Source organism: Polyodon spathula, chromosome 2 (genome assembly GCF_017654505.1).
Source record: "Polyodon spathula isolate WHYD16114869_AA chromosome 2, ASM1765450v1, whole genome shotgun sequence".
Taxonomy (NCBI): domain Eukaryota; kingdom Metazoa; phylum Chordata; class Actinopteri; order Acipenseriformes; family Polyodontidae; genus Polyodon; species Polyodon spathula.
The window spans coordinates 104,505,088-104,526,473 of NC_054535.1; the positions used below are offsets into that span (position 1 = coordinate 104,505,088).

General features: G+C 40.1%; 1 protein-coding gene across 3 annotated transcripts in view; it reads left to right on the forward strand.

Annotated features, from left to right (window-relative positions):
* The window catches only part of LOC121306240 (EGF-like repeat and discoidin I-like domain-containing protein 3), a 166,565-nt gene that overhangs the window by 32,365 nt on the left and 112,814 nt on the right, over positions 1-21,386 (forward strand). The window contains exons 2-3 of one of the 3 annotated variants that reach the window (XM_041237981.1): positions 3,538-3,666; positions 12,574-12,603. In XM_041237981.1, the coding sequence (XP_041093915.1) occupies positions 3,538-3,666; positions 12,574-12,603 (159 nt within the window). The remainder of the gene's footprint in view (positions 1-3,537; positions 3,667-12,573; positions 12,604-21,386) is intronic. The other 2 variants (XM_041237988.1, XM_041237996.1) reach the window with 2 other exon arrangements.

Below are 21,386 nucleotides of genomic sequence, written 5' to 3' on the forward strand. Positions count from 1 at the left end.
ACCTACTCCATCCCCTGACACATTAAAGACTTGCAGAACCTGGCCTAGCAATGAAGGGTAGCTGAGGCACAGACCAGGCAATTAAACCTACTGTTGATTTTTATGCAGGGTTCAACAAGTCTGTTTGGCTTAAGCAGCCAAAAAAAAATAATCCTGTCTATTTCTTAACTCTTAATTTTATTTAACAGTAAACAGTCCAATCATGTCTCATTGTTGAATTTCATACTGATTTGTTTTTTACAGTTCTATTGTGTTTTTCCCTGTAAGGTTCCAGTGAAAAGAATATTTCTTTTGTAACAAAATATATTAAATCCCTGGTGAAAACTGGTATTTGAAACAGGGTTTCCCATCTCCAATGCTTGTGTTTCTCATGCTGATTTACTATACCACATTCTCCTGTTGGTTTATTATACTGGAGGGATGGCTTTCAACAACTGATAGCTAGCCAGCAATAAAAGCATCCCATGGATTCATAAAACAGGGAGGCAACACAGTATTGTCATGAGTAACTATCACAGACTTGCATTACAAGATCTTTGTAACATGTACTTTATTCAATTCATTTTGGGTGTTCTTCTTGTGCCAGGAGTAGCAATGAGTTTTCCTTTGGGCTACCACGAGGTAATTCCTTCATCCTTCATCGAATCAACGGAAAAAGGGTCACTATTAGAATGATTCAAGTATTTATTTTATTTGATGTAAAGTGGCTCCCAAAAGTTTTTACTCCCCTTGGACTTTTCCACATTTTATTGTTACAACATGGAATCAAAAAGGATTTAACTAGGAGTTTTTGCCACGGATCAACACAAAAAAGTCGATAATGTCAAAGTGAAAAATAAAATCTACACATTGTTCTAAATTCATTACAAATACATAACAGAAAATAATTGATTGCATAAGTATTCACCCCCTTGAGTCAATATTTGATAGAGGCACCTTTGGCAGCAATTACAGCCATGAGTCTATTTGGATAAGTCTCTAGCAGCTTTGCACATCTGGACACTGCAATTTTTGCCCATTCTTTTTTTCAAAATTGCTCAAGCTTCATCAAGTGGGATGGGGACCTTTGGTGAACAGCAATTTTCAACTCTTTCCACATATTCTCAATTGGATTGAGGTCTGGGCTTTGACTGGGCCACTCCAGGACATTGACCTTTTTGTTTTTAAGCCACTCCAGTGTGGCTTTGGATGTATGTTTGGGGTCATTGTCCTGCTGGAAGATGAATCTTCTCCCAAGTCCCAGGTCTATTGCAGACTTCATCAGGTTTTCCTCCAGGATTTCTCTGTACTTTGCTGCATCCATTTTGTCCTCTAACTTCACAAGCTTTCCAGGCTCTGACTCAGAGAAGCAGCCCCATAGCATGATGCTTCCACCACCATGCTTCACGGTAGGGATGGTGATCTCAGGATGATATGCGGTGTTAGGCTTGCGCCAAACACAGCGCTTAGCGTTGAGGCCAAAATGTTTTATTTTGGTCTCATCAGACCATAGAATCTTCTTCCACTTGCTCTCAGAGTCTCCCAAATGCCTTCTGGTAAACTCTAGCCGAGATTTGATGGGAGCTTTTTTCAACAATGGTTTTGTTTTTGCCAGTTTTGTGAAGCACCCGGGCTATTGTTGCCATATGCACAGTGTTTCCCAGCTCAACCGTGGAAGACTGTAACTCCTTTAGAGTTGCCATAGGCATCTTTGTGGCCTACCTGACTAGTGCCCTTCTCACCCAGATACTGTTCTAGACAGATTCACATATTCTCTCAATTTCTTAATAATGGACTTTACTGTGCTCTGGGAGATATTCAATGCCTTGGAAATGTTCTTAAATCCTACCCCTGATTGGTGCTTTTGAAGAACCTTATTCCAGATTAGCTTTGAATGTTCCTTCGTCTTCATGATGTAGTTGTTGTTAGGAAATATATTAACCAGCTGTGGGACCTCCCAGAGACAGCTGTATTTAACCTGAAATCATGTGGAACACCTTAGTTGCACACGGATGGACTCCATTCAACTAATTATGTGACTTCTAAAGACAACTTTTAAAACAGGAAAATATCTCCACCTACCACCTTGTCATGTTGTAACCGAATGCTAGCGTTTTTTGTTTGGAAGTGAAACCCCACCGTTTATTATTACACTCCAGAAACTTTGTTGATGCTCTCCTGCTTCAAATAGTTTTTAATTTCAAGGAAGTCCTTTACGCAGCAGTTTCATGTTCTAATTAGAAAATCTCTGGAAATTAATCTACTGGTTGTTATGGGTTACAAGCCCAGCAACATACAAAATGATGCATTGCACTGTAGGTTAACCAGGAGAAGACAGGTATTTCTTGTAGGGATCTTACCCAGGTCAGCTGTCTGCTAAAAACAGTTCTACCAGAGTCAATAGGGTGGTACATCAGCTCCATTAGATTGGGTCAACAAAATGCTTCTTAACTCTTATTGGCTTTTTGCAAATGTGTGGTTAAATCTGCCAGTTTGATGTGCTTTTTATATAAGTCTTTACTTTAATTCCTCAGATACTTTATGTTGCTGTTTTCACTATTTTGCTTTTAGCAAAGAAAACAAAAAAACACCCCCTCTTTTCAGAAATAAAAGCAGTTAGCTGCAACAGGGAAAAGTGCAAAAAGAAAACTTATTTTACCCAGTTTTTGAGGGTCCTCAATACCTGCTATTTCCAAGTCATCAGAAGCTGTCCAGTATTTCTGCTTTGTAGTATTAAAATTATTGCCAAGGTGAGTTGGTCAGGTAATGGCCAGGTGATGGTAAAAAGAAACATCAACTACAGACCAATACAATCTGTCAGGTAGAGGCAGCAGAACAGACAATGGGCAACAACATTACGGGATTTCCCACAACAATATAGCAATAATGTCATTTTTTGAGGTCTTTGTAGCTATCAACCCAGAGGTGAGGTTCCAGGCACAGACTTATTAGTCGTTAGGTCCAGGATGTGGTGTCTGAACCTTGAAGGATTAGAGAGCTTGCTGCAGTTCCTTGTATTGTGGCTTCTCCAAACATACAGTATGATTTTGCATTATCTGGGTTGCATGGATATGGTACAGCTTGTCTCTCTCAGCCTTTATTCTTGAGCTTCTTCATCAGCCAAGCTAAGGTAGTTTATACAATCTGAGGAGTTGCTACTGTAGCACTCTACATGTAATCATTTATGCAATCAATTAAACAATTGTCCAATAGCCCAAACCAAGATAGTCCTGCATGGGACTTGTTACTACCATGTGCATGGATTCCTGTTCATTCATTTTCCATTCAGAACAACATCTCAGTCAACATGTATTTTAATAATTTTTGGCTGCTACATTTGCTAATCTGAATTATGTTAGAAAATAAACAAAATACATTAAATGACATTAAATCTATTAATATTATTCTAGTATTTTTAAAAATAGTGCAATTGAGGGTTTTATAATTATGGATGAAATAGTCAAATAGACAAATTATGTATTTATCTCTCGCTGTAGACACTTGCTTTCTGAAACGTCTACTTGAACCCCTTTTCTCTTTCTTTCTTTAACTTCACAGGGGAAGTTTGTGAGCCCAACCTATGTGAGAACGGGGGTGCCTGCTTGACGGGGTTGGCTGACGAGCCTTTTTCATGTGAGTGTCCTGCTGGCTTCACAGATCCCAAGTGTTCTAGTATTGTGGAGGTTGGTAAGTGCAACCACAGTCGAAGGAAAGACCTCTCTGCAGCATGTGTGTTTCTTACGGGGCACTAGACTGTCACAGATTGTTAACCTTCTTCCATCAGTCTGTAGCTAGCTGTCAGTGTCTCACTTAGTGCTGTTCCATGTGCACTTGATGTATGTTTTCTTGTTGCCTTGTCCTGTGTTGATGTCAGTATTTTTGTAGTGTTAATGCCTAGTGTTTGTGTCATTGTGACAGTAATTGTACACCTGTTGCAAGATCGGGGGCCTGCAGGCATACTTATTGGCACTTTCAAAGAGGATTTTGGCAGCTTCCTGTCTACTTTTTATGAGATGACTGTCTTTACAACAAGGATCACATAGGTCATCTGCTGGCGCTGTGCTGCCCAGCACTCACCCCCTATTAACTAATAAAGATCTATACAGAGACCTATTTATTCCTGGTCATATTTTAATTTACATGCACTACTCCAAATTGTCAGTGGCACGTTGCTGGTAAAGTATGTTTGACTACATTAAATTAAGCTGCATACATCTAAACAGAAGTGAGCCAGACTCACTCCAGTACAAGGCCCTGCAAACCCAAGAACTCAGCCCAGAAAAGTGTCCCTGCAGCCAGCTGGTCATGAAGCTCACTGCACTAACCCACACTAACACTAACCAGGTTCAGGACAGCACTGCTAAAGCACTGCCAATCAGAGTCAACCAAACTGTAAAACAAATCAAAAGCTCCTATTTGGAACATTAGGACAAAGAAACAAAAACCCAAATTAAATTTGATTGCCATTGGACCCTAAAAAGAAACTTTGCCCTAGCAGAGTATCTCTTCACCGTCAAAGATAAAAAGTATATGCAAATCCTGGCCAAGTACATGCTCAGTGACCACAGCCTGGCCATTGAAAAAGGCTGGCACAGGCAGACTTGGCTACCCAGTGGCTATGTGGTCACTGTGAGACAGGAGAGGTTGAGACAGAGATACACTTTCTCCTACACTGCGATAAATACACCTGAACAAAGGACATATTCTTTTAAAAAATCATTACTCCTCTCCCACATTTTCAACACATGACAGACCCAGAAAAACTATCAGTCGTATTAGGAGAGGAACACACAGCCCCACTGACTGCCCAGTATGAAGGCATCTGTCACAGCCTCTGCACGGGGTGGGGGTCGGGGGCACTGGGGGGGGGGGGGGGGGGGGGGGTATTTAGGGCTATTTAGTATTTAATGTTTCAATATTTAGTTCAGTGTCTTTGCCTTTTTTTGTTTTAAAGCCCAGCAAATCAATACTTTGCACTGAGGACAGCAACCAGTTGTGTCTCTGCAACTGCCGAATCAGCCAATCACAGCCCGTCAGCTCAACTGGAGCTCAGGGTTTTTCAACAACAAGCCAAGACAAACAGTTTAGCTATGTTGCTCCATTCAGATATCTGGCACTGTCCAGATAAACTATAAGCAGTTCTGACAAGTATGTTTAATAACGTTTTTTGGGACTATTTTCCAAAGAACTTACCTGATGAATCATTACAAGATCAATGTAAATCCGGGTTTTAAAGTGTTGTTTTAAAGCAAACAATGAGAAAAATGATTTTCTATCAGTGATAGTTTGTTAATTGAGGTTTTACATGGAACAGATTGCAGACTCTCCTCCACAGTTTTCACAGAATGAGCATGCAATAATTATAGAAAGTGTGCCAAAGATTATGGTATTCAATTGGGACCTGGAAGCTGCATCTATAGACACACACACACACACACACACACACACACACACACACACACACACACACACACACACACACACACACACAAAAACACATATATCAAATTAGCGCATATTTCAGTGGTTCTTTTTCCTGGTCCAGGGGGACAACTGCCTTACTGGTTTTTGTTTTAACCAAGCACTCAATTACATAATTGAGCTAATAATTTGCCTAATCTGAGCTTTTTAATTATTTTAAACAGATGGAGATTTCAATTTAGGTATAAAATTGTATAAGGAGCTCAAGTTCTCCAACTTTTTGTAAAGTCAAATTAAGCTAATTAGTTCAATTAAGAGTTCAATTATGTAACTGAGCGCTTGGTTGGAACAAAACCAGCAGGACAGTGGTCCCCCAGGACCAGGATTGAGAACCACTGACATATTTAATTGATATAATTACTGCATCCATCTCATTTAAGTTTGTTTTATTAGTAATGCTATTATTATCATCATCCAAACACAAACCAGCATAAAACCCTGTTTTCATTTTTTTGGATTCTCTTTATAGTTTTATATTTATTTACAATCCAGCATTGTTAAATCCTTTGAACCAATTGTTAATTCACAATGGAGACGGTTTATTACTCACCTTACTGCATTTACAAATTATGATTAGTTTCCTATTAAACTGTCATACGTATTCAATTCTGGCATGAGCTAAAATGGTTCATAAAATTAATTACGGTATGCTATGAAGGACAAGACAAGAGTAATAATAATGCTATGAAGGACAATAATAATAATAATAATAATAATAATAACAAGAAAGAGTAATAACATAATAAAGGAATCTCCCAACAAATTAATTACGGTATGCTATGAAGGACAAGACAAGAGTGCCTGCGTTAAAAAAAGGAATCTCCCAACAAATTAATTACGGTATGCTATGAAGGACAAGACAAGAGTGAGTAACATGCGTTATAAAAGGAATCTCCCAACATAATTGTAAATAATATTGTTTAAAAAAAGGAATAAATGTGGTATGATTGAAATAAAACAAAGCTACAATGTTTAACATGTCTGCAGACAGTACGCTGTCCAACAGCACTGGTTATACTTACAGGGTGGTACTTAGCTTGATTCATGGGTCTGCAGATATTGGAACTCACTTTGACAGATACAAGTAACCCTGCTTCTATCCAATAAACTCAAAGTTTAAAAAAAAAAAAAACAAGAGTCCCATTCACAAATCCTTCCATTTGAGTGCTTTGCTACAGAATACGGAGATATGATTAATTTTATATTCAAACGATGTCTATACGTATTCAATTCTGGCATGAGCTAAAATGGTTCAGCAGGAAATTAATTACGGTATGCTATGAAGGACAAGACAAGAGTGCAATTAACATGCGAAAAAAAAAAGGAATCTCCAAAACAAATTTAATTAATGCCATACGATTACTTCCTGGTTCTGTCTTCACGTTAAGTGACGAATTTTTTTCCTTAGAGGTTGTTTAAATTAATGCCATTACGATACTTCCGGTTTGTTCTCACGTTAAATGTACACAATTTTTTCGTTAGAGGTTGTTTAATTATGCATAGGAACTTCTGAGTGCAATTGTACGGTTCTGTTCCTTACGAGGTTAATATTGCCAGTACGAACAAATGTTCTGTCTCCGTTAATGTACGCGATTAATAGGGTTGTTAATTATGCCAAGCACGATACTTCCTGTTCTGTTCTCACGTTAAGGATTGTACGCGATTTTTTCCTTAGAGGGTTGTTTAATTTAATGCATTACGGATACTTCCTGTTCTGTTCTCACGTTAATTGTACGCGATTTTTTCTTTGAGGGTTGTACTTAATGCCATACGGTTGTTCTCACGTTAATTGTACGCAATTTGTTTCCTTAGAGGGTGTTTAATTAAGACATACGATACTTCCTGTTCTGTTCTCACGTTAATTGTACGGAATTTTTCCTTAGAGGGTTGTTTAATTAATTGCCATACGATACTTCCTGTGTTCGGTCTCACGTTAATTGTACGCGATTTTTTTTCCTTAAGAGGGTTGTTAAAATTAATGACATACGATACTACTGTTCTGTTCTCACGTTTAATTGAACGAAATTTTTTCGTTAGAAGGGTTGTTTAATTAATTACGGTATGCTATGAAGGACAAGACAAGAGTGCAATTAACATGCGTTAAAAAAAGGAATCTCCCAACAAATTAATTACGGTATGCTATGAAGGACAAGACAAGAGTGCAATTAACATGCGTTAAAAAAAGGAATCTCCCAACAAATTAATTACGGTATGCTATGAAGGACAAGACAAGAGTGCAATTAACATGCGTTAAAAAAAGGAATCTCCCAACAAATTAATTACGGTATGCTATGAAGGACAAGACAAGAGTGCAATTAACATGCGTTAAAAAAAGGAATCTCCCAACAAATTAATTACGGTATGCTATGAAGGACAAGACAAGAGTGCAATTAACATGCGTTAAAAAAAGGAATCTCCCAACAAATTAATTACGGTATGCTATGAAGGACAAGACAAGAGTGCAATTAACATGCGTTAAAAAAAGGAATCTCCCAACAAATTAATTACGGTATGCTATGAAGGACAAGACAAGAGTGCAATTAACATGCGTTAAAAAAAGGAATCTCCCAACAAATTAATTACGGTATGCTATGAAGGACAAGACAAGAGTGCAATTAACATGCGTTAAAAAAAGGAATCTCCCAACAAATTAATTACGGTATGCTATGAAGGACAAGACAAGAGTGCAATTAACATGCGTTAAAAAAAGGAATCTCCCAACAAATTAATTACGGTATGCTATGAAGGACAAGACAAGAGTGCAATTAACATGCGTTAAAAAAAGGAATCTCCCAACAAATTAATTACGGTATGCTATGAAGGACAAGACAAGAGTGCAATTAACATGCGTTAAAAAAAGGAATCTCCCAACAATTAATATAATAATTAATAATATTATTATTATTATTATTATTATTATTATTATTATTACGGTATTACACATAGCAGTCTGAAATCAGCTTATAACTGCAGTTTAGAATACAGATACTAAAGACAATACCTCACCATGTTGCTTTCAAAGTGTTATAAATCAACCCATTATACTGCACTGGTTATATCTGCTGTGCACTTTGTTTCATCATCATTTCTAATAAAGAGATGTGTATTTGTCACATTGGTATAACCCTCCTTGTGATTGTGGTCAAAATTATTTATCTTTAACTATGGCCTTGTTAATTGTCTGCTAAAGATAAACAGATAATTACATACATGAAGGTGAGCAAGCAGGGACTGAGCCCAAATGCAAACTACTGGACTAGATGTAGTATGCAAATTAAGTTTTAATTGTAAGCCATCTAGTCAACACTTTGAATAAGCAGGACTTTGTTAAGGCACTACATCATGCTATATGTATCTCTTCATAAAGTGAGGTTTATGTAGTTGTGTTGCTGAAGATATCTTGCCAATAGTACTGTATGCTCCCCTGCTGTTTGCTTTCACTAAGGGCCCAGCAGGGGGAAAACATGTAAGGGTTTACAAGTCTCTTGAGGTAGTAGGAACATGCAAATACAACATGCAGAACAATTCACAATTTCAGGCACAAAATGTGATCCCAGTATGGACATGCTTTATTTACAAATGTTAGAGAAATTACTATGAAATATTAGTTTTGTGGAGTTGAACGTGAACACTTTTTATATCAGCTGGGACATTTTGTAACAATTGCAGAAGCTGGTATGTAGATAAAAAATAAAAAAAGAAAAAAAAAACACGTTGCCCTTCAAGTCCAGTTCTAGGAAATGCTGTTGCTGCAAAATTTAGATATAAATTTCACTTTGTGATTATCAGTGTCTTGCCTTGGGTTTCATTGAGGTGTGTTGTGGTGTACAGCAGGAGAAACGTGCACTGATTGTCTGAAAGGTCCTGGGCAGTCTGTAATTAACAACAGTGAAAGGGAAGGCCCTTTTTTTAAAGTTGGCCAAACCCATCAACTAAATACAGAACATCTTCACTAGACTGCAGCGCTTACCAACTTAGTAAAGTAATGGACTTTGCCAACGATTTTGTAGAAATTGCTTGCTGTCAAATGCATTCCAATTCTGATTTATTCTTTTATCGCCTCATAGTCATAGTTTGTATTAGACACAGATAATGTATAGAGCACTGAATATTTATTTTGGCATGGTGAATCCTGGATGTAATATATAATTACAGTATCTAAGACAGAATATTATCACACAATGGCTCTCCAAAGCCACTTACCAAATAAATTGAAAAATCCTGGCAGAAAAACAAAGCTCAAAGTGTGTGTGTGTGTGTGTGTGGGGGGGGGGGGGTCCAATAACTTGCCCTGAAAAATCAGTTTAACCTGCAAAAGACCCGAATATTATCTTCTATGAGGTGTTCTGTTAAAGGTTAACATTTGACATAAGTCATTGAAGTATATTAAAATGGATTTTCAGAATTGTAACCAGACACTGAAATAGCAGTGTGTGTCTGGCTATGACTTAAAGCAATGTTATGCTTTCTGTCTGTCTCTCTCACTACTTTCATTTAGTGTCTGTGATAATATTGCATTAATCTTCGGTAGTTTTTCTTAAACACAAACAAGGCAGCAGTGAGCAAAGCCCGAGCACATGGGAAACTGACCCCAAATCTGAAATGTTGCAATGTTGGGAAACACATTTGCAAGCATGTATTTTATCCATAGATGTTATGCTAGATTAGTTAAAAAAAACATATTTTCAACTGCACTCATCATCCATTCATTATAATTTCTACCAGCCAACATGGTTACGTACCAAAAACACATGAGGCAGCAGGGATGCTGGAAAGATATCACAAGTCAGTCTTTGCCACATGAAAGCATTGGGAAAAATTTGAATAAGTAATTTATTTCATGCAAAATAAATCCTTTGAATGGAATAAATCATTAAAAAAAAGTGTTAATATTGCTATTTTTTTTTTATTTTGTAGTTATGTTTTAGTTTACCTAGCACTTTCATCCATTTCAAAGCACTGCCCAGCTTAAAAACATGAGCATAAAATACAACAAATAGACACATATACATACACACTCCAGAATATTACTTTAACTTAAAAAGCAGTTCTTGAGTTTGGCGAAGTACTGTACTACGACAGCTAATAAATTTCACAACGAGCCACCTATAATTACGTAAAAACATTTCATAACAACTCTGATTCCTAGTAGTTGGTTGATCTAAAAATCAATGCCAATGATTGACCATCGTCCTCCAATACGTTTCACTGAAACAGGCATGTTTTAAACTGTAGAAAACAAACATGATGGCAGAACGGAGGTTATACGGTCAAGAAAATACCTCGGGTTCATGAAATAACTTACATTTAAATGGAAATTACATAAACACATTATACATTTATGCAACCTTTAACCTTTGTGTAACATCTGGATATCGGAACAAGATGAGATCAAGTTTGACACCATTATTCTGTTTGCTGGCCTTCCTGATTGTAAGCCTCGCTGGCTCCAACTAGTTCACAATGCTGCAGTTAGAATGCTTGCACACACCAGCCGTTCACAACATATCACTTCCATTCTTAGATCACTGCACTGGCATTCTGTTACACTTAGGATTGATTTTAAAATTTTGATCACTATCTGTAAGGCACTATATTTGCAGGAATTATTGATGCGCTGTGCTCCTCTGACTTACTTAGAAAAGTATGCACAAGCACACCCTCGAATCTATAAGAAATAGCCCTGCAACACATTTAAAGATATAAAATAGGCTACTGACTTGATGTTGTTGTTAGGCTTTGCACTTATGTGAAAATATAGAGTGTCAAGATTCCTTAGTAAAATCTCCAGCACGTATTTGCAAGTGTGTACACAAAGAGTTGTATCAAATAACAACGGCAGAATAATCGTATTATCCTCATCTATAGGTTTTACGTATTTTAATAATATTATTCATAGGAAATATAGGAAAATATAGTTAAATAAAAATAAAGAAAACATAATTTACCCAGCACCATGCAAAGTACATTAAAATCACACTTTTTAAGCCTTCTCTGGCAGTCTAACGACTGTGTTTTACAAGAGTAGCCCAGCTGTGGTATATAAAATGACTGACAAAAAAACGTGCTTTTCAGCGACAAATGCAGGTCCCTTTCTGAGAAGACAACAACCTACTTTAAAACCCTACCTCTCAGTTTGTATCAGCATCTTGACAGCCCTGGCTTTGAAATAAGTACAAGTAACAAATAGAACTTCATTTCATTAAACAAGCTGACTGAAATTGTTCATGTCACCAGCAATGTAATTGTGGCTATGGTACATGGGGCCGTCTTCACAAAGTCTGCACCTTTTTTGTTACAGGAAAAAACAGCCGTTAAGGCTGTAGAACAATGAAGACACAACTAAGATGTGTGTAGGAGGTCTTAAATGAACCTCCTGAGATGTTTTATTTGAAGCTTTTTTATTTTAATTTAGGAAGAAAAGGTGGTGTTAACTTGGCAAGGTGGTAAATGCTTTGTGAATAAGAGCCGTAGGCATCACCGCAGTCAAAGTGAAAATAAAATCTGGAAAACAAAACAAAACCATAGCAACAGAAGACCTTGCAAGAACTTTGTTGTGCTGCTAAAATGTTACACATTTACAGTAAAGGTCATAAAGTACATGAAAATCACACCTTTAAAGTAATGACATGGTTCTGAGAGCATAACTATTTGGATAATGTCACAAGTATTAGAGACAAATAATACGTCCCTTATACAAGTTTCCCATAGTAAAAGCATAGCCAATACATAAATAAAGCATAGAGTATGGAACATCATATTAAAAAACATGGCAAAGCACAGTAAATAATGGTAAATGCATAGTATAACCACGGATCAAGCATGGGAAAAACAGAAAAATGACATTGTCACGGTAACCCTTTATTAACGAATAGTACACTAGCCCTTTTTTAACCAACTGTAGATGAAGCGCATAGACTACTTCCTAAATATTACAAACAGTTGCTGGTTGTATTATTGCAGTATAGTTTGGAAAAGTATTTGCATATAAGGAAACCCCATATCAAAGAAGCCCTTTTGCAGACCTATTGTTTTTGTGCGTGCTTTAGTCAATCAGGATGTTAAAATAGTTCTGAACAAGTGTCTAATCAACCTGTCTTTGTTATTCAACAGCAGCGGACGGGGAGGAACCTACTACAGCAGGTGGGATATTACTAGCCCTGGTAATTGCAATGCTCCCCTCATTTTGCACTTGCATGTCATTTGAGTTTTTACAGCCCTGCATGTATCGCCCTGTATGTACTGTAATTCAGTGTGGCATAAGAACTCTTCATTTTCTGCATACATGTCTGCTTCTGTGTGACCTCCACTAACTCTCTCATTATGTAATGTTTTACAAAAGTACTAACTCATGAAATGTCACCCTTTTGTTATTTTGAAGACAGAACTTATAAACTACCAATCTTATGTTGCTGTGTGTTTTTTTATGCCTTGTTCTGTTGTATGAGAGTCAGCTGCAATGAATGAACACTGTCATTATTTGCCAAACATGGCTGTTGAGAGCTATACTTTTATCTTATCCTGTTTCAGCTCGATCCGTGAATAATGTGTTTAGTACAATATGATTCCGGACAGAAAAAGAGTGGTCAGTATTATGTGTTTGATGGATCTCCTAACTAGCTAGCTGGCTTCAAACCATATTATCACAGCCTTCCTCCGCAGCAGTAGATAAAGCTGTAATAAAGGGCTGTTCTTAAAAAATGTACAGTAGCTGCAGTTCTTATTTAGAAAATGCCAGGCTGTTTCTTTTTAAGTGTTAAATTGAAAACTCAAGCACCAACAAGTAAGCAAGAACTGCAGTTATGGTACCCCTTATAAAAGAGGAGCACAGTAAAAGCACAGCAAAGCAGTAAAAAGCATGGCCTGAAATCATGCTAAAGCATTAGTACAGTAGGCACTGTGAAGCTCAGGGACTTACAGTAGATAAAGCATATCTAATGGGTAGGGGTTCTTGTTTCTGTCTATCTAATATTGAGTTATTATCATATCTCTCTATATCTCTCTTTACCTGTCTGAGACTTTCGCTCAAATCATTTCAATCAAATCATGTGAGTTTGCCTTTCAACGGCAGATCCCACTGACTCAACCTCTGTATATGTAGATTAGGCTGGGCCAGCAGAGTTGAAAGGTCACAATGCCAAATGGTTTGAATGGATTGAGGAAGTGTAGTTCTAGGCAGTTTCCTACACAAGATTACATCAAGTTCAATGCCAGATAAAGAGAGATATAGAGAAAACAATGTTAATACCTCGCTATTGGAGCAACAGAACCAAGAACCAATACTCTCTTTAAAGAGAAGGTAGCTTCCCTTGACATTTGAAGCTGCTTTTTCTTGCAAGACTACAATGCTCTACATGATTATTATGGGAGACGTAGCATGGCAAAGAAGGTGTGTGTGGGTGTATAGCAAAGGTGGTATTGTGTATGTAGCAAAGAAGATATTGTGTGTATAGCAAAGGTGGTATTGTGCATTTAGCAAAGAAGATATTGTGTGTATAGCAAAGGTGGTATTGTGCATTTAGCAAAGAAGATATTGTGTGTATAGCAAAGGTGGTATTGTGCAAACAAAAAAAAAAAAAAAAAACAAAAAAACCCCCCCCCCCAAAAAAAAAAAAAAAAAAAAACAAAAAAAAACAAAAAAAAAACAAAAAAAAAAAAAAAAAAAAAAAAAAAAAAAAAAAAAAAAAAAAAAAAAAAGAAAGAATTAGCAAAGAAGATATTGTGTATGTAGCTGTGGCAGGAAATGGAGTTGCGGTGACTCAGACCAGAAGGAGGAACAACAACAGACAGGTACGGTCCAGTGGCACGTGCGCCATTTATTAAAGAACAAAAATAAATAAAATATTTAAATAAAAATAAACACTTGCTCACAGAGCAAAATAAAAGATTTGAAATAAAACAAATCTCGAACACAAAATACAAATAGACATAAGGTCAGGCTGGGCAACTGCCTTCACTGATCCTTATTTATTTAAAATTTTAGATTTCTCTCCTTGCTTGCTCTCGTTCCGCCTCTGAACACCCCACCCAGAGCAGGGAGAGCTGCAGGTTTAAATACTGTGGCCAAGGGGTTTAAATAGTTTGTAATTATTCTATTATCCCTAGGCAACAATCTGCACAAGTTATTCATTTGTGTGACTGCCAGCTAGTTTAACAACGCACTAGCCGACAGCCACACATTAACACAAGGTTTTTAATGTGGATGGGGCTTCCCATCCATGCTACAAAACAATAACACATAGCGTTCGCCAACATCTATAAACAAAATAAAACACAATAAACAAATACAATAAATAACACAGGGATGGAGGGGGAGACCCCATTCTAAAAATAAACAAACAAAATATATTTAAGGAGGGCTTTCCTACTGCCCTGCTACATATCCCCCTCCTTGTGTGAAGCACACATGGCCCCAAAGACCAGCTCCCCATTAGTCTCAAAGTCCCTTTTCCCCCCACTCATTCGTGGCTGGCAGCTCCCCCTTCCAGTGCTTCAGCCACTGTTCCTCCTGCCGCGAATGTGCGGCTGGGTTAGCTGGTCTCCTGACCTCCCCCCCTTCTTTGTAGCCGGCAGCCCCCTTTTCCGAGACACCAGCCCTGGTGCTTCCTGCGGTCCTGCAGGACTAGTACCAGCTCCAGGCGGCACAAGCCAGGCAATGGCCCCAGGTGAAGCAGTGCTGGCAGCGGTCCCAGGCGAAGCAAAGCCGTCAGTGTCCCCAGCTGAAGCAGAGCCAGCAGCAGCCCCAGGCAAAGTAGAGCAGGCAGCAACCCCAGGCGACGCAGAGGAGAGACGACAATCCCAGGCAAAGCAGAGAAGAGGCAGGCGACCCCAGGCGAAGCGGGACCCTCAGCGGCCCTAGGGGATAAAAGAGGGAGAAGCAGCCCCAGGCGATGCTGAGCGACAGGCAGTCCCAGGCGATGTGGAGAGACAGGCAGCCCCAGACGATGTGTAGTGACAGGCAGCCCCAGGTGATGCGGACATAGCATCCTTGAGCGGTGCGAGGCAGGCATCCTTCGGCGGCACGAGGCAGGCATTCTTGGGCGGCTTGAGGTAGGCATCCTTGGGCGGCGCCTCCCCTTCTGGCAGTGAAGGCAGCTGGGGCTCCTCCCCTTCTGGCAGCAAAGGTGGCAGGGGCTCCTCCTCTTCAGGCTGCAGTGGGGAAAACAGCAGGCATACTCCCTCCACTGGTGGAGGTGGGAGCGGCGCATAGTCCTCCCACGGTGGTGGAGGTGCCACCAGCAAGTACTTTCCCTCTGCTGGTGGAAGTGGGAGCGACAAGCAGTCCTCCCATGAAGGTGGAGGTGACATCAGCAGGTATTCTCCCTCTGCTTGTGGAGGTGGGAGCAACAAGCTGTCCTCCCATTGAGGTGGAGGTGGAACCAGCAGGTATTCTCCCTCTGTTGGTAGAGGTGGGAGAGACAAGCAGTCCTCCCATTGAGGTGGAGGTGGAACCAGCAGGCATTCTTCCTCTGCTTGTGGGTACCTGGGCTGTGGATTCACTGGCTCCCCCTTCTTGGGCTGTGGACTCCCAGGCGCAGGACACTCGGGCTCTTCCCACTCAGGCGCAGGACACTTGGACTCTTCCCACTCAAGCGAAGGATGCTCAGGCTCCTCCCACTCAGGCGCAGAATACTCAGGCTCCTCCCACTCAGGCGCAGGATGTTCTGACTCCTCCCACTCAGGCGCAGGACGTTCAGACTCCTCTCATTCAGGCGCAGGACGCTCGGGCTCCTCCCACTCAGGCGCAGGATGCTCGGGCTCCTCCCACTCAGGCACAGGATGTTCGGACTCCTCCCACTCAGGCGCAGGACACTCGGGCTCCTCCTCTCTTGGTGGAGGTGGCAGAAACAGAAGGGATTCTTCTAGTGGGAGGGAGAAGTTGAGTGGAAAGTGCCCCCACTCCCCACAGAGGTAGCATTCGTGTGTCACCCCTATGGTGTGGAGGAAGGCTTCCCAGCTGCTCTCCTCCAGTGGCTGTGGTGGGACCAGCAGGCACTCCTCCTCCGCTGGGGCAGGCTTGGTCTGTGGCCTTTCGGGATCCTCCCTCTTGGGCATTGGCGGAGTTTGGTCTCTTGCCCAGAACCACTCTGCCGCATCCCCAACCAGGCCCTGGTTCCAGGCCTCCTCATATTGGGGGTCTCCATAGGGGCAGTCCTCCCAAACGTGCCCAAACTCACCACAGGCCCGCACATGGGGGCCCCTTCAGCCCTCCATTCTTCCTGCTCGGCTGCCCAGTCCAGAGGTCCAAATCGAGTTGGAGCCCGGGTCCACCACCTCTTCTGCTGCTGCGGTTGCTGCCGGTGTCTCTGTTGCTGCTTTTTGCAGCTCCTCCTCTTTCCTCCTAGCCTTCCTTCCTTTCTTCAGCAGGGAAAGCTGCAGGCTTAAATACCGTGGCCGAGGGGTTTAACTAGTTTGTAATTATTCTATTACCCCTCGGCCACAATCTGCACAAGTTCATTCATTTGTGTGGCTGCTTGCTAGTTTAACAACGCACTAGCTGACAGCCACACATTAGTAGAAGGTTTTTAATGTGGATGGGGCTTCACATCCATGCTACAAAACAATAACACACAACGTTCACCGACATCTATAAACAAAATAAAACACAATAAACAAATACAATAAATAACACAGGGACGGAGGGGGAGACCCTGTTCTAAAATTAAACAAACAAAATATATTTAAAAAGGGCTTTCCTACCGCCCTGTTACAGTAGCAAAGAATTTAGTGTGTGTATGTAGCAAAAATGGTAGTGTGTGTCTGTGTATATCAAAGAAGGTAGTGTGTGTATAAGTAGCAAAGAATATACTGTGTGAGTGTGTTTGTGTATGTAGAAAAGAAGGTGTTGTGTGTGTAGCAAAGAGGGTATTTGTATGACATAAATTAGGCATCAATTTAAAAACAGTGTAAGGGTGATAGCTTGTAGTATTCAATATTTCTATCCCAATGTCTAACTAATAGACAAAAGATAAAATGAACTAGAACACATACTTTCTTTCCCTCCATGAATGAAGCGCGAATAAAAATGTCATACAGAGTGGCATGTTTCCTGGCTTTGCTCCTCACAGTGGTTCCATATCTACAGGGGAAACGAAGCAGCTTTGAATCCAAGCCTTTTCTTTGTGTTCCAATGTGTTTCCTTGTGTGCCAGAAACAGTCTAAATATTTTAATATCCCCTGACCTTTTTATCACATTGAAAGACCTGATACAAAATATCTTCCTTGTGTATTGACTGTCTGTTTTTGGTTAAGAATGTTAATGTAGTTACTGTTTTGAGTAAACCGACCCGAAGGTTTAATACACTGGTGGATTAGAACATTGACATTTTACATCTGAAGGTCAGGAGTTTAAATCCCAGCTTTAAATCTCAACGCCGGATCAGTGCTTGTCCAGATTGCTGGTGACAGAGTGAGGGATGGGGTGAGTGGTTGCTTTGCAGGGGGAAAATCGGTACAGAACCCTTCTGTCATCTATTTGGAATTGGCAATAGGCATACACTGTTACAGGGATTCATTGAGATATGCCTGCATCTACTGCATCCCTCACTGTGGTGTCAAATTGGACTCCCTGCATGTGAGGGATATGTCTGGAAATACAATATATTGTGTACTGTTTGGTCACGATCCATGATTTGCAGACCAAATGAGTGAAATACAATCAATCTAACTATCACATGGGTAGAGGTACAGGAATTTATATTACCTCTTCTTGCAGAGTAACATGAGAGGGCTTCCATCTTTGTGCTAAGATTAAAGTAGCATTGCTCTTCAATGAAAATTGTTCTTTTAGACATTGCACTGTAAGTTATTGGGAAATGGAGTGGATTGTCAAACGACAACAGGAAAACAACCCATTTGGAATTTATTTGCATTAAAATGCTACAATAAATCTATTGTCAAGACATTTCACTGAAATTAGGGGAGAGAAAAATATGTTAAAATAGTTTGCCACTATGGGGGGGGGTCTACTTTAATGTTCTCAACACTCTTAACACTGGTCTTAATGCTACCACCCTAAAATGTATTTTAGACCTCATTTGACTGCTTTGTTTTACAATGCTTTCTCAGGAACGCTTATCTCATTAGTTAATGAAACTATTTTGAAGAATATGCAACTTATTTTTTTGTTTTATATTTTAAGCACTGATGCTGCTTTTGGTGATCGTGTTTTAACTTTTGTTGCTGCAGGGAGATACTTCTTGAAATACTATACTATGCTATACTATGTGTGGTACAACCCCTTCTTAAAAAACTACTTTAGACCTAAAAGTTCTTAACAACTATAGGCCTATTTCCATTCTCCCCTTATCTAAAGTCTTGGAGAGGGTATCAATGAACCAGCTTAACTGATTTATTGCCTTGCATAATGTTTATGACAAATTTCAGTCAGGTAAAAACATTGACATTGGCTTCCAGTTCGGTTTTGGGCTGATTTTAAGCTTCTGCTCATAACCTACAAAGCTTTACGTGATCTGGCTCCCTCTTACCTGAATGGTCATCATATGGAAGAAAATGCAAATGGATGGAGACACATATGGATCACATTAGTTTACTGTAAAGCTAAGTCTTAGTTGGTGCTTCTCTTGGTGAGAGCCGAGTTCAAATCAGCTTGAAGTTTTAACATCTACTCTCGTGTAATGGAAATCATGAAGATCTGGATACGTCCAGTGACTGCTGTGAATAGTGCAGGAAAGAGACCCCATTGGGGCTGGTAAGGGTTAGCTACCCTTGTCCGCAGTATCCAGCTCTGTGGTTACAGGATGCTGGAGACACCCGCCCAAGGCTTCTAAGAAATTAAAGAGAAAAATACTCCTAGAGTCTACGAGAGTGAGGGTGGAAGATGACTCAAAGTTGGACAACACGGTTAACGACTTAGGAACGGAAACAGATATGAGTATGGAGAGTACTTCACAAAAGACTAGTTCAAGATCTCAAAGACATGGAACTCCAGGTTTGTGTCTGTGGCTGGAGCAAGGCGACAATGGTCAGGGGTTTGAAGATTCATCAAGGGAGAATGAAATGCTGAGGGAGAAGGGACAAGGGCCTCGCATTGATCAGTACTTCTTACGAAGTCAGTCAAATGAAATCCAGTGACAGGAAGCAAACCACAGTTCTCAGGATATCAGCACCCCTGTCATAGACGTGAGGAGGACTTGCATGGACACAGTTATTGATGAACCTAATGATCCTTGTGAACCCGGTCAGACAAACCAGCATAAGAGAGAAAAGAACCTCAACGGGCACAAGCCTGGAGTTAAATGGCCAAGAGCTTGTGAAAAAACTGCATGGGACACAGTAAATACAGATCTCTGCTTTGCATTGGAAAGGTTAAGTGGAACAGTTGAAAAGAAGCTGGATAAATTTGGGGACATCATCTACGCATATGGAAGTGAGAGGTTTGGAATTGAAAAAAGGAAGGAAAAAGTACAAACTATTCCTGGAAAGTCTAGACGGCAGCAGGAGATTGAACGCTTAGTTAGAGAAAGGAGACAGCTGAGGAAGCAATGGAGAAGAGCAGAACAAAGTCAGAAGGAGGGACTCAATCTCTTACAAAGGGTCATAAAAGATAAGCTTGCAACATTGCGCAGAGCTGAGCGCCTACGGAAACGCTACAAAAAGAAGGAGCGTGCGAGAGCTAACTTTTATAAAGACCCATTCAAATTTGTAAAGAAGTTATTCACCAGTGAGAAGAATGGCACACTAAAAGCATCTAAGGTTGAGCTGGAGAGATATTTGGAGGAAACACATACAGATTCAAAAAGGCAGGAGCCTATGTCAATTCCTTCAGACATCCCACCTATCAATCCACCAGAATACCAAATGGAGGACTGCGCACCTAAGTGGAAAGAAGTAGAGCAAGCTGTGAAAAAAGCAAGGGCTTCATCATCTCCAGGGCCTAATGGAGTTCCGTACAGAGTGTACAAGAGTGCTTCAGGAGTTCTACGAATTCTGTGGAAATTGATGAAAGTGGCATGGGAAAAACAGGTTGTACCAAGAGCATGGCGCCGAGCAGGTGGAGTCTTTATACCAAAAGAAAAAGATTCTACAAGCATCAGTCAGTTTCGTCCTATTTCCCTATTAAACGTAGAAGGCAAGATTTTCTTCAGCATTATTGCTCAGAGATTGTCAACCTACCTATTAAAGAACAACTTCATTGACACTTCAATACAAAAAGCAGGCATTCCAGGTTTCCCAGGATGCTTAGAACACATCAATGTGATCTGGCAACAAATTCAATCAGCTAAAAAGGAGAGGAAGGAGCTCCATGTGACATTCCTGGATTTGGCTAATGCATATGGTTCAGTGCCACATGAACTTCTTTGGGCAGCATTTGATTTTTTCAGTGTACCGATGACAATAACAAATTTAGTGAAAGCCTACTTTGGAGATTTGCAATTTAGTTTTTCAACGTCAGAATTCAGCACAACATGGCAATGCCTAGAAGTTGGAATAATGGCAGGATGCACCATTTCTCCACTGGCTTTTACCATGGCCATGGAAGTAATCATTAGGGCATCAAAATGGGTAGTAGGAGGAGAGCGCTTGGCTTCTGGAATGCAACTACCACCAATTCGAGCATACATGGATGACATGACAACAATGACTACAACAGTAGCCTGCACTAATCGGTTATTGGGCAAATTAACCAATAACATTGAATGGGCATGAATGCAATTCAAGCCCACTAAATCAAGGAGCATCTCTATAATTAAAGGCAAAGTAGTAGATAAAACATTCTTCATTAATGGTGAGGCAATACCAACAGTCTCTGAGAAGCCAGTGAAGAGTCTTGGGAGATGGTACGACGGGGATCTAAAGGACACAGTTTGTGTGGGAGAAGTTAGACAACAAGTAGTGGAAGGGTTGAAGAGCATAGACAGCAGCGCTTTACCAGGCAAACTAAAACTCTGGTGCTTTCAGTGTGG